Below are 17,964 nucleotides of genomic sequence, written 5' to 3'. Positions count from 1 at the left end.
AATCTTTTTGTATTTATAAAGTATTAAACTATTTTTACATAGATTTATATGTATAGCATAAGTATTTATTATATTTTTAATGTATTTTTAGCTGCCTATAAAATATACTTGTTTATGAAAAAACTGTAATTTACCTAAACCATTTCATTATTATTATTATTATTATTTACTTTTATTTTTGAACATATATTTTTTATTGATTTCAGAGACCAAGGAAGAGAGATAGATAGACACATCAATGAAAGAGAAGCATTGATTGGCTGCCTCTTGCAGGCCCCCTACTGGGGGAGATCAAACCCAGGCATGTACCCTTGTTTGGAATGGAAGCTGGGTCCCTTTAGTCTCCAGGCCATCGTTCTATTTGCTGAGCCAAACCCGCTAGGGCCATTTCATTATTATTAACATGCAGTATATTTCACATTTTTCAGTTGTTTAAGAACATAATGTTTATTAAAACATTTCCTCATTTTGCCTGTCCATGAATTTTAGTTATACATGAGTCCTTAAATAGTATGTTGACAACTGATTTCTCTTTGTTTCCTTTGTGTTCCTCAGAAGTTTTTCAAAATCAAACAAGAATTATATTATTTTGTTGTAAAATTTTGCTTCTATTTAATTTAGCATCTGAATAATTACAGTCCATATTTCAAAAATATTTGTTGTTTGTTTCAGCAGAAATACAAAATAAATAAGCATTTCAATGACCACTAGTCTTGCCTATTAACAAAATATTTTGTAATTACAAAATATCTGTCATTTAAGCTTATTTTCACATAACTGAATTTTATGCTTTCCTTTTTTTTTGCTTAATGTTATATAACAAGTATTTTCTTTTAGAATCAAGAACGTTATGCAAATGACTCTGTATGCTATCAGCTGGGTACTGGAAATATGAGGGGGAAGACTTTGTAAAGTATATCCTTGTCTAACCACTTTTCTGTACACCTGAAACTTACACAAAATTTTATTAAATGTAAAGTGTAATTGAAAAAAATTAAAAAAGGAACATTATGTAAATAAGTTTACTTTACCTAATAAAAGAGTAACATGCTAAAAAAAAAATAAAGAGTAACATGCTAATTGACTGTACCTTTGTGATACCCACCAACCAATCAGGAGCAAATATAAAAATTAACCCAAATAATAGGGTGGATTAATTTGCATATGCAGATGCCAAGTGGGCGGGGAAGGGGCAGGATCCTTGCGTTGTCACCATGGAGACTCTTTAAGAACTTGCAAAAGGGGCCAGAAACAGCCCATATTTGGGAGACAAAGGAGGTTAAAACATATAAATAGGGAAAATTCCTGCATGTTGGGACCCAAAATTTGAGAGACATTTTCCTCTGGACCCGTGCGTAATAAATGTAACTCCATCTCTCTAAGTATTGCTTTGTTCTTCTTTGGTTTTCTGTAACATTGTTGGTTCCCTGAACCGGGGAACAACTGAGCTTGGCTTTCTGGCCTCTGATGAATGGGCCAGGTTTGGGGTCCGGGGGAGCCGGATAGGCCTTCGGGAGGTGCTGCTCTGCTGATTTAGCCAAATTGAACCGGGGGACTCCGGGCACTCCCGGACCTCAGCCCAGGACCCGGCTGACATCTGGAGAGAGTGGATGAACACTTCTGGACCTGTCGACAGAATCTGTAAGGTAGGGGACCCGTCAGTTCAGCCCACTCCAAGTGAGTGGAAGGGGGAGCTTGATCACCTCCCCGGAGGCCATAGGGCTTCCTCAGGCAAATTAGGAAACTCTGGGTAACTATCTGGTAGAAGTCAAAAACTTGGACTAGCTAGTATATAAATGTGGGACTCTAGATTTGTTATCTCTTTCTATTGTTTAATTTGTTTAAAGATAGGGCAAACCTGCTGTGATGGTCTGCAAACATCTTAAGCAGAGCCACTGAGTTATTTTTCTCAGAGATGTTTGCTCTCTATCATAGTGGGAGGGAATCAGCCCACTTAGCTAATACAAATTTCTCTCTAATTTTGTATAAGTAAGGCTTTCAGTGTGCTCTGATTTGTGAATTTGCTATATTAAATTGAAATTGTAAAGTCCTAAGGTTAATTTAAAGGTATAAATTTGTGATATTTCAAAGAACAAAGAACTTTTATTTACGGCTTTCTTATCTCTTTTGGTGGTCAGAGATTTCCAGGGGCAGGGCTTACAGCTGCGCAGGGCAGAGAGATTTATCACAGTCCAACGTGGAACTAAGGCTGAAGTTATTATTAACTATCTATGGACCAAGTTAACCCTAGTTATGTGTCTTGTGTGGTCTCTTGACTTTATAGACATGTGTTTGTTTGACTTGTTTTCAGTTATTTATTAGGATCTTCATAGGGGACATAACCTGGTCCTTCCTTTCCTCTCTCATCCGGATTCTAAAAGCATCTGTAACTGGATTAAAGATCTTTTCTTTCAGGAGGCCATCCAGGCTTTCAGTTCACAAGAAATCTCCCTACACATCCTTTTCCTCATCCGCTATCTTTCCAGGCTGATAATAGTCATTTTTCCCACAGGTCGAACCTCAGCCTTCAAAAGGGAGGGCTGCTACAGCAGTAGTCTGTAGTTTTCTCTGAAACTCCCACTGTTTCTATTTCTCCCCTCTGTAGAAATTGTATTCCTCTGACTCAATAGAAAAGGGAGACAAGCAACTGGACTGGGGGACGGGACGGGGTGGGGAGCAAGTAGTTGGAGAAATCAACAGTGGTTAAGGGTGAGGATTTAAGATCCTCTAGGAGTCTAGGGGCTTAGAGTAAAAATCTATGAGGAAAAACAACAGTTACAGAAATAAAAAAGTATCCTTAAATGTAAAAAGCATGGTTATACAGGATCTCAGACGGATTGTCTTATTTCCCCTGCTAAGGATAGAGTAAATGGTTAATGCAGAAAAGGGGAGGGGGGTGTCAGCAGTTAATTATGAAGCTGGGAGAGATTGGTTTTTGTTTATTTTTACTGGCTGCAGACCGCTCTGCTGGCGTAGGGGTAAATCTGCCCTGGTGATTTAAAACTGGTTGTTAGGCAGACTCAGCCCGCAAGAGCCAGATGAAAGAAGGGTTGAGGGGGGCTGGATGCCTGAGCTGCCTGCAGTGGCCCTGAAAGAAACCGCAGCAGCGAGAAAAGCGGGGGACAGCAGACATTTACCTGACACTAGAGCTGCCCCGCTGCTGCCCAGTGAGTAATAAGTGTTTTACAACAAGCAATACAAGACTTAGGCCTTTGGCTTGCTGGCTGCAGCAGTTAAAACAGAAGCCAGTGACTGTTATTAGCATCCTGAAGCCCCAGGAATAGAGCAGCAGGCCCGGGATCTGTAAAAGCAGCAGATAGAGCTAGTGAAAGTTCCCTGTTTGCAAATGTACTGAAAGGGTGCAGTACCTGTTGCTGCTGGAAGAGGAGGGGCTGAGATATCTTTCCAGTGCACTGCCTTGGGAGAGGCCTGGTCGCTGCTCTGCCACTAAGGGGACTGGCAGGAGACATGGGGCCTAATCCCCAAGCCACTGCCATAGAAGTGCTTTGCAATATGCAAAGCTGTTTCTAACTACAACTCTGGATATTTTAGAATGCCAGCTTAAAGTCAAAGGGCAAAGGAAAGGCACTCTCCCTGGACCAGGGAGCCTTCAGGACTTTGAGATTCTCCAAGAGAGGAGGAGGCTGACTGAGGGATGGCAGAGACCCTGTTGGGTTAGAAGGACCTAAGGCCACATGTTAAACTCATAACTTACGGCTTTCTAGGGCGATGTCCAAGCCCAGTTATGTAGGGGTTAAGCTGCCTGTTTACAGCAAAACAACTTTCTCCCGTGCCAGAATAAATTTCAGGGAAATTAGACAGGCTGTGTTTGTGGCTAGAAAGAAGAACTGGCCACCATGCACAGCCCTGACAGTGACCTGCAGAAAACTGTATAATAGATTTAGATGATACCTGCGACTTCATGGACATGACACCAGAAAGATAAGGACAATTTTGCTTTGTGTGGGAAGGTCAAAAATAGACTTTAGTCACTTCCCTAAGATATTTGTATAGCCCTGCCATGTGTCATATATGGTAGCAGAAGATTTGGCTACCTGAGGTGGTCACAGTGCCAATGTTACTGTCATGCAGGGCTGTGTGACCATGCCCATGTCAGAGGTGGCACAAACCTCAACTTTAGGAAACTGGGGAAGGCCTGTTTGGAACAGAGGGAAGTGGTGAGTACCAGCCCTTTTTTACAGGAATTACAGACCCCGTGAGGTCCTGTGACATGTGAGACCCTGTAAAGCAATAAAGCTCCCTTAATCCGTTCTCAGAGGGCATGTCACTCCCCCCAGAGACCATATGAAATTTTAAGGACAGGTGAAGTAGGGGGAACCCTACTACAAGGACAGCTATAATTGTCTACTTGAATATAGACACATTTTTAATTTCTCCTTGTCAATTAAAGACAGTTATATTACTCTGCAGAATCCATAGAAAGGACTCACACAAAAAAACAGAAGATCTTAAAGCAGGTCAGTATATTTTTCTCCTTATATAATTCCTCTAAAATTTGGCAATGCTTAATAAATCATGGCAATACATTTCTTTACATAAATTTAATAAGGCTGGTTTCTAATAGTAGTTTTATTGACCAGAAACTTTGACTGGAGTATAATGTTTTAAAGATCCCTGTCTGGACTCTGAAGACTTGAAGCCAATGAGAGTGCCAAGTAAAAGCCTGGTATCCTGCTTGGGAGCTGAAAATGGCTGGCGCTGGAGCGTCAGGCCCATGCCCTACCATCATTGGCAGTTGGTCAGAATAGAAGGGGAGTAATAAGGACGACTCTGCGACCCTGCAGATCTCCACATACTCTAGGCCAATGATGGTGAACTTATGACACGTGTGTCAGCACTGACACGCGTAGCCATTTTTGATGACACGCGGCCGCGGAGGCGGCCGCATGTAGAGGATGAAACATTTGCTGTGCCTGAGGATGAAACAGTTGCGACTAGAGTCTTGGAGTTAGAGTCTAAAACATGTGAGCACTGCCTGCATTATGCTCAGTTTTTTTTGGCGGTTTGACACACCAAGCTCAAAAGGTTGCCCATCACTGCTCTGGGCTTTGACGAGTAGGAGGGCTACAAGAGATGGGCCTTAAAACCTAGGGCGTGGGCCCAAGTGGATTCGATGCAGGTGAGGGATTCACCTAACTCAGCAGATACTACAGGCAGGCCTGATGGCAGCTGGATGGCTTGGCTTCCTGGCCATACGGGGCACAATAAGATTCAATCATGAAATTCCGGCAAAGGTAGTCAGTTACCATTCTTGTTGTGTTTATGCAAACAATCAGGCCAAATTAAGTACAATAGGTAAATAGGTCTTAATCTGGCTCTTTTGATAAACATAGGGGTAATTTTGAGGAGGAAAATTCTATTTCAATAGAGGTCATTAAAACTGAAATGTTTCGCCGAAACCGGTTTGGCTCAGTGGATAGAGCGTCGGCCTGCGGACTCAAGGGTCCCAGGTTCGATTCCGGTCAAGGGCATGTACCTTGGTTGCAGGCACATCCCCAGTAGGGGGTGTGCAAGAGGCAGCTGATCGATGTTTCTCTCTCATCGATGTTTCTAACTCTCTCTCATCGATGTTTCTATCCCTCTATCTTCCTCTCTGTAAAAAATCAATAAAATATATTTTTTTTAAAAAAAGAATAAATGGTTTACACTTCTCCTCCCCAACCAGAGGGTAAATAGTTCAAATCACACTGCTCAGAGACAGCAAAAATCCAGTTTGTGCCAACCACACCCAAGGACAGATGAAGTTAAGGGAATAAATCTCATTAAACAAACAAACAAACAAACAAACAAACAAACAAACAAACAAACAAATGTTTCCTTTCCCTTCCACTGGATCATTTGCTACAGTTTGTCTCTGCTAGGTCACAAGCCCACCTCCTTCTGTGCCCAGACCTCATCGTCCCTGTGACGGACAGCAAGGATCTCTTGGCTCTGAGGGAAAACTTCGTCCCTCCTCAGCACGAAGCAGCTACAGAAGAAATTCAACATCCATTTTCCCTAAAAGAATTCAGAGCCAGGATCCTTGAGGTAATATATTAGGCAGTTAGATAGATATGAGCAGAGCAAGGACGATGGGACAACTAGCGCTACCAGATGTAACTAAGTCTTCCACCTCTATGTATTTAAGACAAGGGGCATAGCCAAAGAGGTATTCACCCAAAGTCTTAGCCCCTAGAAAAGGCTGGTAGCCTATTTGTCCAAAAGACTTGACCCCTTTGCATTTGGGTGACCTACTTGCCTCTGGGCGGTAGCAGCCACAGCTATGCTTATTGAAAAAGCAAGTAAGTTAACCCTAGGGCAGTAACTAATCCTAACTCTCCCACATGAGGTTGAGGTTTTACTCCAGAACACACTAGAGCACTGGATATCAAACACTTGAGTCACCCAGTTTCAGGCTCTCTGGTAGACAAAGGAAAAATCAGTAACAATTTATACTGATAGCAGGTACGCATTTACAGCAAGGTAAGGGTTCTCCACTGAAGAGGGAACCGGGCCAAAGATGAAGCTGCCCAGGAGGCTGCCCTAAAACCAGTGGGGCCTCTACAGATTCTAGTGACTCTTCCAGACCCTGATCTACCCAATGTAGAAAAGCTGAAATCCATAACCAGTCTTTGTTCAAGTTCTTACAGGCTTTACAGTTTACCCAGGAAGCATCTGAGATGCTCTGCCTGTACCAACTTCTGATCTGGTTCATCCCTTCCACCCTGGTGCCTCTGTTTGGGTAAAGAAATCTGCCATTCAAGGACTGACTCCTATCTGGAAAAGACCACCTCCACAGCAATCAAGGTCAACGGAATCCCAACGTGGCTTCATCACACCCAGCTTAAGACAGCCCAGGCAAGAGAGTCCAGGACTCTTCGGATTCTCTAAAGATTACTTCTGGCCCTCATTCTGGGCCCTTATCTTATAAGCAGGCCCACTAACTTTATTAGGCAGAAAATTAAGATTATAGTCCTCAAGCGTAAATATAACTACAATGACTAAGAGTCAATGATTTGACTCATGTACATAAAACCAGTGGGGAATGAAGCATCCATCTTATATAAAAACTGCTGTTTTTGCCGAAACTGGTTTGCTCAGTGGATAGAGCGTTGGCCTGGTGACTGAAAGGTCCCAGGTTCGATTCTGGTCAAGGGCATGTACCTTGGTGTGCAAGAGGAAGCTGATCGATGTTTCTCTCTCATCGATGTTTCTAACTCTCTATCCCTCTCTCTTCCTCTCTGTAAAATATCAATAAAATATATTTTTTAAAAAAGGGATAACAGAACTAGTACATCATGGCAATATTGCGGGAACAGAGAACTATGTAGGTCACTGTCTTACTATATTTAAAAGTCTGAACAAACTTTATTTCTTAGAAACTATCTCATGGTGAAAGGAGCTCCTATTCTTTGGCCGAAACCGTTTGGCTCAGTGGATAGAGCGTCGGCCTGCGGACTCAAGGGTCCCAGGTTTGATTCCGGTCAAGGGCATGTACCTTGGTTGCAGGCACATACCCAGTGGGGAGTGTGCAGGAGGCAGCTGATCGATGTTTCTCTCTCATCGATGTTTCTAACTCTCTATCCCTCTCTGTAAAAAATCAATCCTATCTAATAAAACAGTAATATGCAAATTGACCGTACCTTCACTATGCCCACAGCCAATCAGAGCGAACAAGATGGCGGTTAATTTGCATATGCTGAGGGAGGGAGGAGTGAAGAAAGCAGAAAGCATGGCGGCTGCGCGGGTGGGCGGTGGCACAGCTGTGGAGCACGCGGCTATGGTGGCCTCTGAGGCGGTGGCGGGCAGTGTGAGCGGCGGCAATGCGGCTGCGGTGGGCGGGGCGCGCAGTGGAGGCGGCAGGTGGGGCATGGCGGGCGGTGTGCAAGGCCACGGTGGCTTTGGAGGCAGTGGTGGCTGCGGGTGGGGCGTGACGAGGCGGGTGGGCAGGTGGGGCGCGCAGCAGCAGCGCGCGGGGCTGAGGAGGCGGCGGAAGCGTGCGCGGCGGGTTGGGGTGATCAGAGGCGGCGGCAGTGCACGGCCACAGAGGCAGCTGCGTCAGCGGGCGCAGAGGGTCGGGAGTGCGGGGCGAGGTGAGCTGGGTTGGGTGGGCGGGACGGGCGGGAGGCACCTCGCCCCGCCCGCCGCAGCGGGAGAAGTGGGGGGGTGGGAGGGAAGCCCGCCACCAGAAGTAATAATGCCTAGTAAAATATATTTAAAAAAAAAAAAAAAAGGAGCTCCTATTCTTTGAAAGGTCATCTAGTTAGTGCAAATTTCAACTCAGGGCTCTTGTCACACTGCAGTGCTTCCTCTAAACTGACTGTGCAGATGAGTCTCAATTGGTTCATTTTTCCCTTCCCCTTAGTGCCTCATCTTGATAACCTCTGCAGCCCACTGTGATGTCCCCAAGAATGACCTATTTCCAAGTAGTCCTCTAGCCCCCTGCTTATACTGCCAACTCCTCTCTGACAAACGAGCCAATAATACACAGTAGGGAGAGGATAGCTTCTCTTCAATAAACAGTGCTGGGAAAACTAGATACTCACATCCAAAGAATGAAATAAGACCCTTATCTTGAGTTAATTGTTGATTTTATTTTTTTTCCAATATGAAAAACACTTAACCTACAAAGCAAAAACGACGCAAACTGAGAGAAATTCTACCCTGCATTTCTGTTGTTTCACTGCCCATTTGTTAGAGAAAATTGCCAAAACTCATAGATTTGGCAGAACATATACTCAGACATTTAACCAAATACAGAGATAGCAAATGCACATCTGAAAAAAGGCTCACCACAAACCCTTAGAAAAAATACAATCGAACAATGATATAGCATGATAAAGGTACAAAAAAGTTTAAATAAAGGATGACTGACAATACCAAATCTTTTCTAGGATGTGGAGGAATTAAATCTGTCATATACTGCTGGAAGAATGAAAAAAATGTGCAATTTGTTACGTCACATCTTTCTAATTTCTTTAAACATTCACCTCTCCGCTGACTTAGACATTGCATTTTGAGTTATTGATGAAGATAAATGAAACCTATCTCCATTTTAAGAATTATGCACAATCCCTATTAGGCCAGTGATTCTGTAGCAATTATGCTTTCCCCTAAATCAGTGTCCTACACCCAAGTGACCATCACCTATGGAATTGCAGACATTAGGACACATGCCCTTTGCAAGATCTTTGAAAGTGATTCCTTTCAAAAGTATGGGCACACCCTGCGAACACTATGATTACAATGAAAGTGACTGTTGCTGGGAAAATATTTCCCTCATTCACTGCAATCCTGAGGCCTTTCTCGTGTGAACTCTCTGATGACGATGCAAGTGTTTGTTCATGGTAAACGATTTCCCACATTGGCTGCATTCATAAGGTCTTTCTCCAGTGTGAAGTCTCTGATGATAAAGGAGGCCTCCGCTAGTGGTAAAAGATTTCCCACAATGAGTGCATTCATGTTTTTCTCCAGTGTGAAGTCTCTGATGGCGACAAAGGCCACCACTAGTGGTAAAAGATTTCCCACACTGACTGCACTCATAAGGCCTTTCTCCAGTGTGAATTCTTTGATGCTCACGGAGGCCTCCACTAGTGGTAAAAGAATTCCCACAGTGACTGCACTCATAAGGCCTTTCTCCAGTGTGAATTCTTTGATGGTGACGAAGGCTTTTGCTAGTGGTAAAAGATTTCCCACAATGAGTGCACTCATAAGGCCTTTCTCCAGTGTGAAGTCTCTGATGATAAAGGAGGCCTCTGCTAGTGGTAAAAGATTTCCCACAATGAGTGCATTCATATTTTTCTCCAGTGTGAAGTCTCTGATGGCGACAAAGGCCACCACTAGTGGTAAAAGATTTCCCACACTGACTGAACTTATAATGCCTTTCTCCAGTGTGAAGTCTCTGATGACAATAAAGGCCAGAGATTCTGGCAAAGTATTTCCCACATTCAACACACTCAAATGGCTTTTCTACAGTGTGAACTCTCTGGTGTTGGACGAGGCTAGAACTTTGACTAAAGGATTTCCCACACTCATCACATTTATATGGCTTTTCTCCAGTGTGAAGTCTCTGGTGTTGCACAAGGAATCCCCTTTGGCTAAAGAATCTCCCACATTCAAAACACTCATAACGCTTTTCTATAGAATGAACTCGCTGGTGTTGAATGAGTGAGGAGTGTTTTTTATAGCACATCCCACATTCACTGCACTCATATGGCCTTTCTCCAGTGTGTAATTTCTGATGATGATGGAGATCAGAGATTTTTGTAAAAGATTTCTTACATTCACGGCACACCAGACACTGTATTCCATTACGGACACTATGATTGTGAGCAAGCATCTGGTTGCAACTAATGGCTTTCTCGCTTAAATAAAACTGCTTTGCACATGCCCCACACTTCAACAGTTTCAGGCTGTGTTGAGTTCTTTGCTGCTCAAACAAGTGGAAAATTTCTCTCAGGACTGGCCCACAACTCTCACAGGGATGACTCTTCTTAGAGGACAAAGCTACATTGAGGTTCTTTGCCTCTGACACTGTCACAGAAACATGCTGTTTAGTAGGTGCCTCCACATCCTCTGCTCCACAGCAGCAACCTAGAGAGGATATAAGTTCAAAGTTCTCCAGCATCACTTCCAGGAACAGGTGTCTCTGAGCCTCATCAAGGAGGCACCATTCCTTCTTAGAGAAGCGCACAGCAATATCCTCAAAGGTCACACCAACCTCAGCTGCTGGCCTCTGTGGAATGAACGGGGTGAGGGTGGCAGGAGAGGAGGCAGCCAGGGTCACAGTGGTCCATGTCCCAGGTGCAGCACTGGTCACTTGGGAGGCTGGTTGGTGGGAACCAGGACTCTTGCACCTTCTCATTCTGAATCTCCACCAAGACGTGGTGCTCAGGATGCTCTGACCCACTTAGGTGATCCTGAGAGAAGAGGAAATGCCCATCACAAAGAGAACACTGGAAGTCAACTATTGACTTTATTTATACCTAGGCATATGCCCTTGACAGGAATCAAACCTGGGAACCTTCAGTTCACAGGCCAACGCTGTTCCACTGAGCCAAACTAGCTAGGGCCAACTGTTGACTTTAAAAAAGGCAAACAACTGCACTGCAAAGCTCTCTATAAGAACCTCATATAATCTTTATGAGCAAGCATAGCTTAAAATGAATGAGTATACCCATGTGCTAAAATACACTTGTTGCCTGGGTTTGAAGTAATTTGGATGAGATAAACAAACTCATGTGTGTGGCCACAGATATATAAGAGAATTGCTACTGATTTCAGATGAAAAAGTGTCTGGAGATGATGGACATTCACAGACGTAATTACAGAGAGACATAAAATAACTTTGAGAGAAACATATATTTTTTTTTGGATAAAAATTTTTTAAATGGATAAAAATGAAGTAGTAACAAAAAAGACATCCATAACATTAACAAAAACACTAAGAAGCCAAGATGGGGGCACAGGTAAACACATGAACTGCTGCCTCGCACAACAACTTCAAAACTACAACTAAAAGACAAAACGAACATCATCCAGAACCATAGGAAGGTTGGCTGAGTTGAAGTTCTACAATCAGAAGGAAAGAGAAAAGCACACTGAGACTGAGAGGAGCTGCAGAAGTAAAGGCAGAAGTACAGAAGCGCACGTGGAGAGGGCTGGCAACTGAGCACGCGGCTGTCTTTATCAAGCGGGAGGCAGACAAAAGAAAAAGGTAAAGATAAAAATTATGAACAACAAATACATATCTTTCAACAAGTGAATCTAAAAATCAAGTGAATAAATAATCTGATGAACAGAATACACTGGTGAATATAATAGAATCAGGGGCATAGAAATGGAGTGGACTGACAATTATTGAGGGGGAAGGGGTGCAGGGTGCAGGAAGAGACTGGACAAAAATTGTACACCTATGCATGAGGACAGTGGTGGGGAGGTAAGAGCAGATAGTTGGGTGGGAACCGGGTGGAGGGGAGCTATGTGGGGAAAAAAGGGGAACAATTGGAATAATCTGAACAATAACAATTTATTAAAACAAACAAAGAAACAAACAAAAACCCACTAACTATAAGGGAAAGCCATCTCAGTAAAAATGAAAATTAAATACATCATGTTTAGCTAATAGTAAAAAATCTGAAATTGATGAGGAGGTCAACAGTGGCCAGAACTGACAGATCTCCGGAAGTTCCATGGAGCCACACATCACCACTTCCTCTAGCTCTTAGTGCCACATCTGTCATCTGTGACAGCACTGGCACATGCTAAGAATACTTCCCCGAGGCTAAGCACAAGATGGAGAGAAACAGTTACCATAGCACTGGAGATAATTTTGTGACGATACAAAGTCCTGTCCTACCTAGAGAAGATAAGGCTCTGAGAGAATTCTTGCTCTAGATGTTCCCCATCTGCAGAGCAGAGAGGCCTATATGAAGCAGTCACTTAATTGAAGGGGTTGTTTCCTCAGGTACCTTCCCACGTTTATTGTCAACAGCCTCCTTCTAAATGTAGACTTACTGTCTGCTCAAAATGATAGTGCTTAATATGGAAAGTGAAACTCTGGAAAATTAAGTTCGACAAAAACACTAACGGATCGGTACACTGGTACACCCCCTGGCACATCCTCAACAGGAAGGGCAAGAACTTCACATGTGTACGAGTTCAGACGACAAACTCCACTGTTAAGAGGGGGACAGACTCAACCCAGTTTTCCTTGGGCTGCTCTGTCATGCTAGTCTGCCTTCCGGGAATCCTCTCAGTCCTGGGAAATCGCGGACAACTGCCATTGGAGCTGCACAGGTCTCAGTGAGGCCCAGGGATAGTAACTGGATAAACTACAGGAAAAAAAAGTAGGTTCAGGCAGTAACTCGGTTCTCCTGGCTCCAGGGGCTGGTAATTTCCATTAAACTAAGTGGTGACATTACAGAAATCTGAGAATGATGAGGAGAGCCCAGCTGGAGAGAACCGAGCTTCAGGCAGGGAAACTGAGATCTCATCAAGCCCAGGATGTGATTTTCTCACGGGGGAGGTCATCCTGACAGGTGGGAGGGAGCAGAGGCCACTGTTACATATTCCTCCACTCAGGCCTGGACAGATTTCTGAGGCTAAAATCTGAACTATGGACTAGAACTCACCTGAGGAGTGTTTCATGGATCTTCTTGGGGAAGAAGAGCAGCTGGAGCTCAGGTAGCTTGGAGGAAGCAGAGAAAAATATTAACTTGAATACTTCTTCCAAATTGGATTTATTGTATGCAAAAATAATAGTGCTTAATAAAAAACTCTAGAAATTTAATTTTGAAAAAATATTAATGGATCAGTACACTGGTACACTCATTGGCACATCCAGTGTTTCACAAATTTCTCATTTTGGGCCTCAAAGAACTAGGGAAATGTTTTTATTGCATGAAAAATGTTGATTTCTTTTTCCTCTTACTCACTGCAGAAATTTCAACTGTATACTCACTCTGTGACACCTTTGTTTAAATTTTATACTAGTGGCCTGGTGCAAGAAATTCATGCACATTCAAAGGGAATTAATAAAAGCAAATATTTTAATATTGCTATTTGCCCTTTCACTATAATATAATAAGTGTCAGAGGTGAAAGAAAATTAGTAAAATATATACGAAAATCTTCCTTCTGTCACAGTCTGGGATGTGCCTTGGGACCCAGAGTCAAGTCCCCACCCACCTGTGCACTCTTCGTAATCACGCCAGACTGAGAGCCATCGGGTCCCACCCCTGCAGGTGGGGGGACGTGACCTGAGGTTCCCCGGCCTGGTGCCAGGGCCCGGGGACCCAGCTTCAGGTCCCTGCTGACTGCTCGATAAGTCTCATTACTGGACGTCAGCCTCTGCTTGGGTGCAGATATCCTGTGTTACAGAAACCCCCGCCTCTGCTGTGGGCACCTCCATGTTTGTGTTGGTTAATTTGCATATTCCCTCCTTATTAATTAGGATATTTGAATTGATTTCAGAGAGGGAGTGAAAAACAGAAAGATTCTCATGATGAGAGAGAATTATTGATCGGCTGCATTTTGCACACCCCACACTGAGGATGGAGCCTGAGGTTCTCTGGCCTGGTGCCAGGGTAGGGTGGGGTGGGGGCACGGCCTGAGGTTCTCTGGACTGATACCAGGGCCAGGGTGAGTGGCCTGAGGTCCCCCGATAAAGTCCTGCCAGGCGGGGGACGCAGCCTCAGTTCCCCCAACAAGCCCCCTCTGGGTGGGTAAACCAGCCTCAGGTCCCTGCTGATTGCTCATTAAGTCTCATTACTGGAACTCAGCCTCTGCTTGGGAGCAGCCATCTTGTGTTACAAAAACCCCACCTCTGCTGTGGGTACCTCCATCTTTGTGTTAATTTGCATATTCCCTCTTTATTAAATAGGATATTTGTACTGATTTCAGTGAGGAAGAAAGAGGGAAGGAGAGAGAGAGAGATTCTCATGCTGAGAAAATCATTGATCGGCTGCCTTTTGCACGCCCCACACTGGGGATTGAGCCTGCAACCTAGGCATGTGCTCTGACTCAGAATCAACCTGTGACCTCCTGGTTCATAGGTCAATGCTCAACCTCTGAGCCACACAACTGTTTAGCCTTGCACCTGTTGCTCTCAACCTAGGGGCTGGGAATCTTGCCCTGGGCATGTACAGCTTAGGAACTGACAAACACCTAAAGTGGAAACTGCACATTGAATTTTGGGCTCATTTCTCTAAGGTTCCCGCTTCCATTTCAAATCTCAGACTCCACGGTATCTCTGAACTCCAACTTCCTTCTTCCCAGCCAACTGAAATGCCACAAGCCCTGGCGACATCTTTCAGCTTGGTCTCTGTTCCCTGCTCTGTGAGTTAGTAAATGTTCTGGGGGAAAGCACAGGTAAATGTGGGGCTTGCCTAGGTGCTCCCACATTCTCTGCAGCAATTTCCTTCAAGTTCTGTCTGACTTGATTTTTCTCTAATACCTTCAGTTGCTCTGAGTCTTTTATTCAGCTTTTCTACGATATAAACTGCACCGTCACCCTCCGATGTGGAGGTTGGATGCACTCCATGCTCATCCACAAATGTCCTAAAGCTCCAAGGTACTGACTGGTTTAGGTTTCATTCACTCCAGGTTTCTGACTGTTCTCTCACCCCTTCCTTACATGTTGGGGAGCACAAGAGACTTGGTTGGAAAGTTTGTAAGGAGGACATTCTGATAAAAGGGAAGTGAGTGGAAGGAGCCTGCCCTGTTTACGGAATTCCAACTTAGGGGAGTGTCGAAGGTGGCACCCCTAAATATTTCTTGACCTTTCCAAACAAGTCTGTGCATATGCAGACCCCCGGGTGTTTACTGGAATCGCTATGCTTAATCCCTGGATGCCCTTGCCTAGAGGACAGTGTAAACACATGTGTCCCCCCAAGGATCTAAACTAATCTAACATATAAAAGCCAAGAGATAGTTTGGTTTAATTACTTACCTTTTCAAATTCCAAGGGACTAATTCATTATTTTGGAAGCAGGTAAGGGGAGGACACTAAGCATACCTCTCCTCTGTAACCTGTGTTCCCACTGCCAAACCTAAACCTTTTCGGGCTTCAGTAAAAGTGGGACAGGATGTACCTACAAACCGCTCTTGGCCAAATCCAATGCCCTCATTTGGTTCTTAGGGTCCTCACGGCGTCTCGGTGGCTTTAACCCAGGGGAACACTCCGCTCTTGGGGAGACTTTCCTCCCTTGGTCTTCAGAACACTTTCCCTTCTGTCCTTCCCTTCACTCTCCATCTCTCTGCCTCCCTGCTCCTCGTTGCCCAGTGCCCGTCCGCGGGGCCGCCTCCCTCTGCCCCGCCAGACTCACCTGCCACACTTCACCTGTGCGTTCCCCTTTGTGTCCCGCAGGGAGCGGCCGCCGGCGCTCCCCAGGCTCTCCGGGCCCGGCTCCGCGGGGGACGGTGGGGGGACGGGTCCAGCCCTGAACTTCTGAGGAGTCCGCGGCCGCCTCTCAGACACTGAAAAGCGGACGGGGAGGGCCAGGGCGCACCAACTCCGCCGGGCGGGCGCGCACCTCCATTCCCTGGGAGCGGACACGTGGTAACCGGAAGCTCCGTCCTGGAGACCCGCCCTCGTGGGCGGGGCTACCTGGTCCCGCCCCGTCACAGGCAGAGCCAGCCCCGCAGTCCGGGCTGACTTAGGCGCTCAGCGGGAACCGGGGTGCTGGTGAGAGGGGACGGAAGCCCCGTGGTGGGATCAGGTCCTCCGGGCGGTGCTACCCCGTCCTGCCCGGTTAGAGGCCCAGCCCCGAGCCCTGGTGCGCTCAGCGAGCGCTGGTGGTCTGGGTGCTGTTGTTAGAAATGCTCTTAAAAGGGGCCACGGGAACTGGAAACCGCTCGGCAAGGCAAAGTTACTTCTCCAAAAGCGTGCAAGGCCGACAGGAAAGGGAGCGGGCAAAGCACAGCCAAGGGGAAGGCCGGTCTCTGTAGCTGTGACCCATGGCTACACTCTGCTCCGATTGGTTTAGGGCGTGGTTTCACCATCTGGCGCGAATGGTAATTCCAGCGGCGCCCGAGGGGTGGGGTTGGTACTTCAGGTCCCACTGAAAACCGGGAACTGGGGCTTAGCTAAGTACAAGGAAGGGAAACCGCAACAACAAAGTTGATCCAAGGCTAAATAAGAAGGAAATAAAGTTAGTATCTAAACTATTATTATTTTGAGAGAAAAGACCCTTTGATTCGTACATTGTCACTGCATCTGGTGGCTCAACTCCTCCTACCCCTGCGGGTCCTCAGTGTGGGTCCCACTCATGGCGTCCCAGGAACAAGGAAAGGAACCAGTCCCTGGCCACCCTTTAATGAAACAGACAGTATGTGTATCTTTGAGGGGGACTAGCTTGGTTAGGGTTTAGGTACAGAAATAGGTACATCTGTTCCATGCACTTCAAGGGAGTTAATTAAAAATGAGAGTGTAGGAGGGAGATTATTTTTCCTTTTCAAAAATTTTTAAATTTAATTTATTAGAGTGACATTGATTCACAAAACCATACAGGTTTCAAGTGTACAACTCAATAAAGCATCATCTTGTTAGCGTAAAAAACATTCAAACCTTTAAAGAATTTTTGTGAGTTTTTTTGAGCCAAACTGTCCGCAATTGCTGGGAAGCAGAATCTATAAGATTGGGATAATGCCCCAGTGAAGGGCAGGAGACACAAGTGGGTTAGCTGAAAACAAATGGGGAGGCGGGAGAAAGCAAAGTGGGAAGGGGAAACCTCTGGGATTGGATAAAAAGTAAGATATACACATACTCCTTTTACTTAGGTGGGTGCAGGATAGTTAACAGTCAACAGTTAACACGATTACAATAACAGTGAAGGAATTTGTGATATCTGTCCTGGGGCCCAGGGCATTTGGTTGTGCCCTGTGAGGGGTCCAGAACAAAGGGAAGTTACAAGTTACCTGATATTTCAATGATCTGTTATATAGATGTAAATAAACAATAGACTCTGTTAAGGTAAAGATTGACCTTGCCAAGGAAGATACCAGCCTAGGATGTGATTACCCAACATAAATGCTTTTAGTTGAGGTTTTAATTTCAGACTGTCCTTTGTGGTTACTTTAGGTCTTTGAATTTGCAAGACTGCCATGCAGGCTTTTCCTGAGCTTGTCAGATTAGCATGTGGTCACTTCCCTCCCTCCCCCCGCCCACTCCCGCCCCCTAATCTGTAAACTGCATTGTTTGCCAAATTTCAGAAGCAAAGTCTCTTTCCATTGCCATTTCTACCACCCCTTGCCCACCTCCACCTCACCTTATCCTCCTTTCCCTCTAGGTATATATTTTTTGGATAATCCTGTCACCTTCTTTCATCTGGCTCCTCCTCCTCTCCCCCTGACAGAAGTTAGTCTGTTGCATGTATCCATGCCTCTATTTTTCTTTTATTCATTAGATTCCACTTATGCCCTAGGTGGTTTAGCTCAGTGGATAGAGCATTGGCATGTGGACTAA

The 17,964-nt window shown here is 45.0% G+C and overlaps 1 protein-coding gene across 2 annotated transcripts; it reads right to left on the bottom strand.

The window, feature by feature from the left end:
- Nucleotides 1-8,654: 8,654 nt before the first annotated feature.
- On the bottom strand, nt 8,655-16,053 carry LOC307109973 (uncharacterized protein). Of its 2 annotated transcripts, XM_079788972.1 has the most exons (3): nt 15,827-16,053; nt 13,134-13,189; nt 8,655-10,919 (listed from the first exon to the last, which is right to left on the bottom strand). In XM_079788972.1, the coding sequence occupies exon 3, from the start codon at nt 10,862-10,864 to the stop codon at nt 9,284-9,286; it is 1,581 nt and encodes a 526-aa protein (XP_079645098.1). In that variant the 5' UTR covers nt 10,865-10,919; nt 13,134-13,189; nt 15,827-16,053; the 3' UTR covers nt 8,655-9,283. The 2 variants fall into 2 exon arrangements, with proteins under 2 accessions (XP_079645098.1, XP_079645099.1); XM_079788973.1 differs by lacking the exon at nt 13,134-13,189.
- Nucleotides 16,054-17,964: the final 1,911 nt, after the last annotated feature.

This window comes from Cnephaeus nilssonii (genome assembly GCF_951640355.1).
Source record: "Cnephaeus nilssonii genome assembly, chromosome: 13".
Classification (NCBI taxonomy): domain Eukaryota; kingdom Metazoa; phylum Chordata; class Mammalia; order Chiroptera; family Vespertilionidae; genus Cnephaeus; species Cnephaeus nilssonii.
Note: the sequence above shows the minus strand (reverse complement) of the source record. Positions and strands in the feature narration are given on the sequence as shown.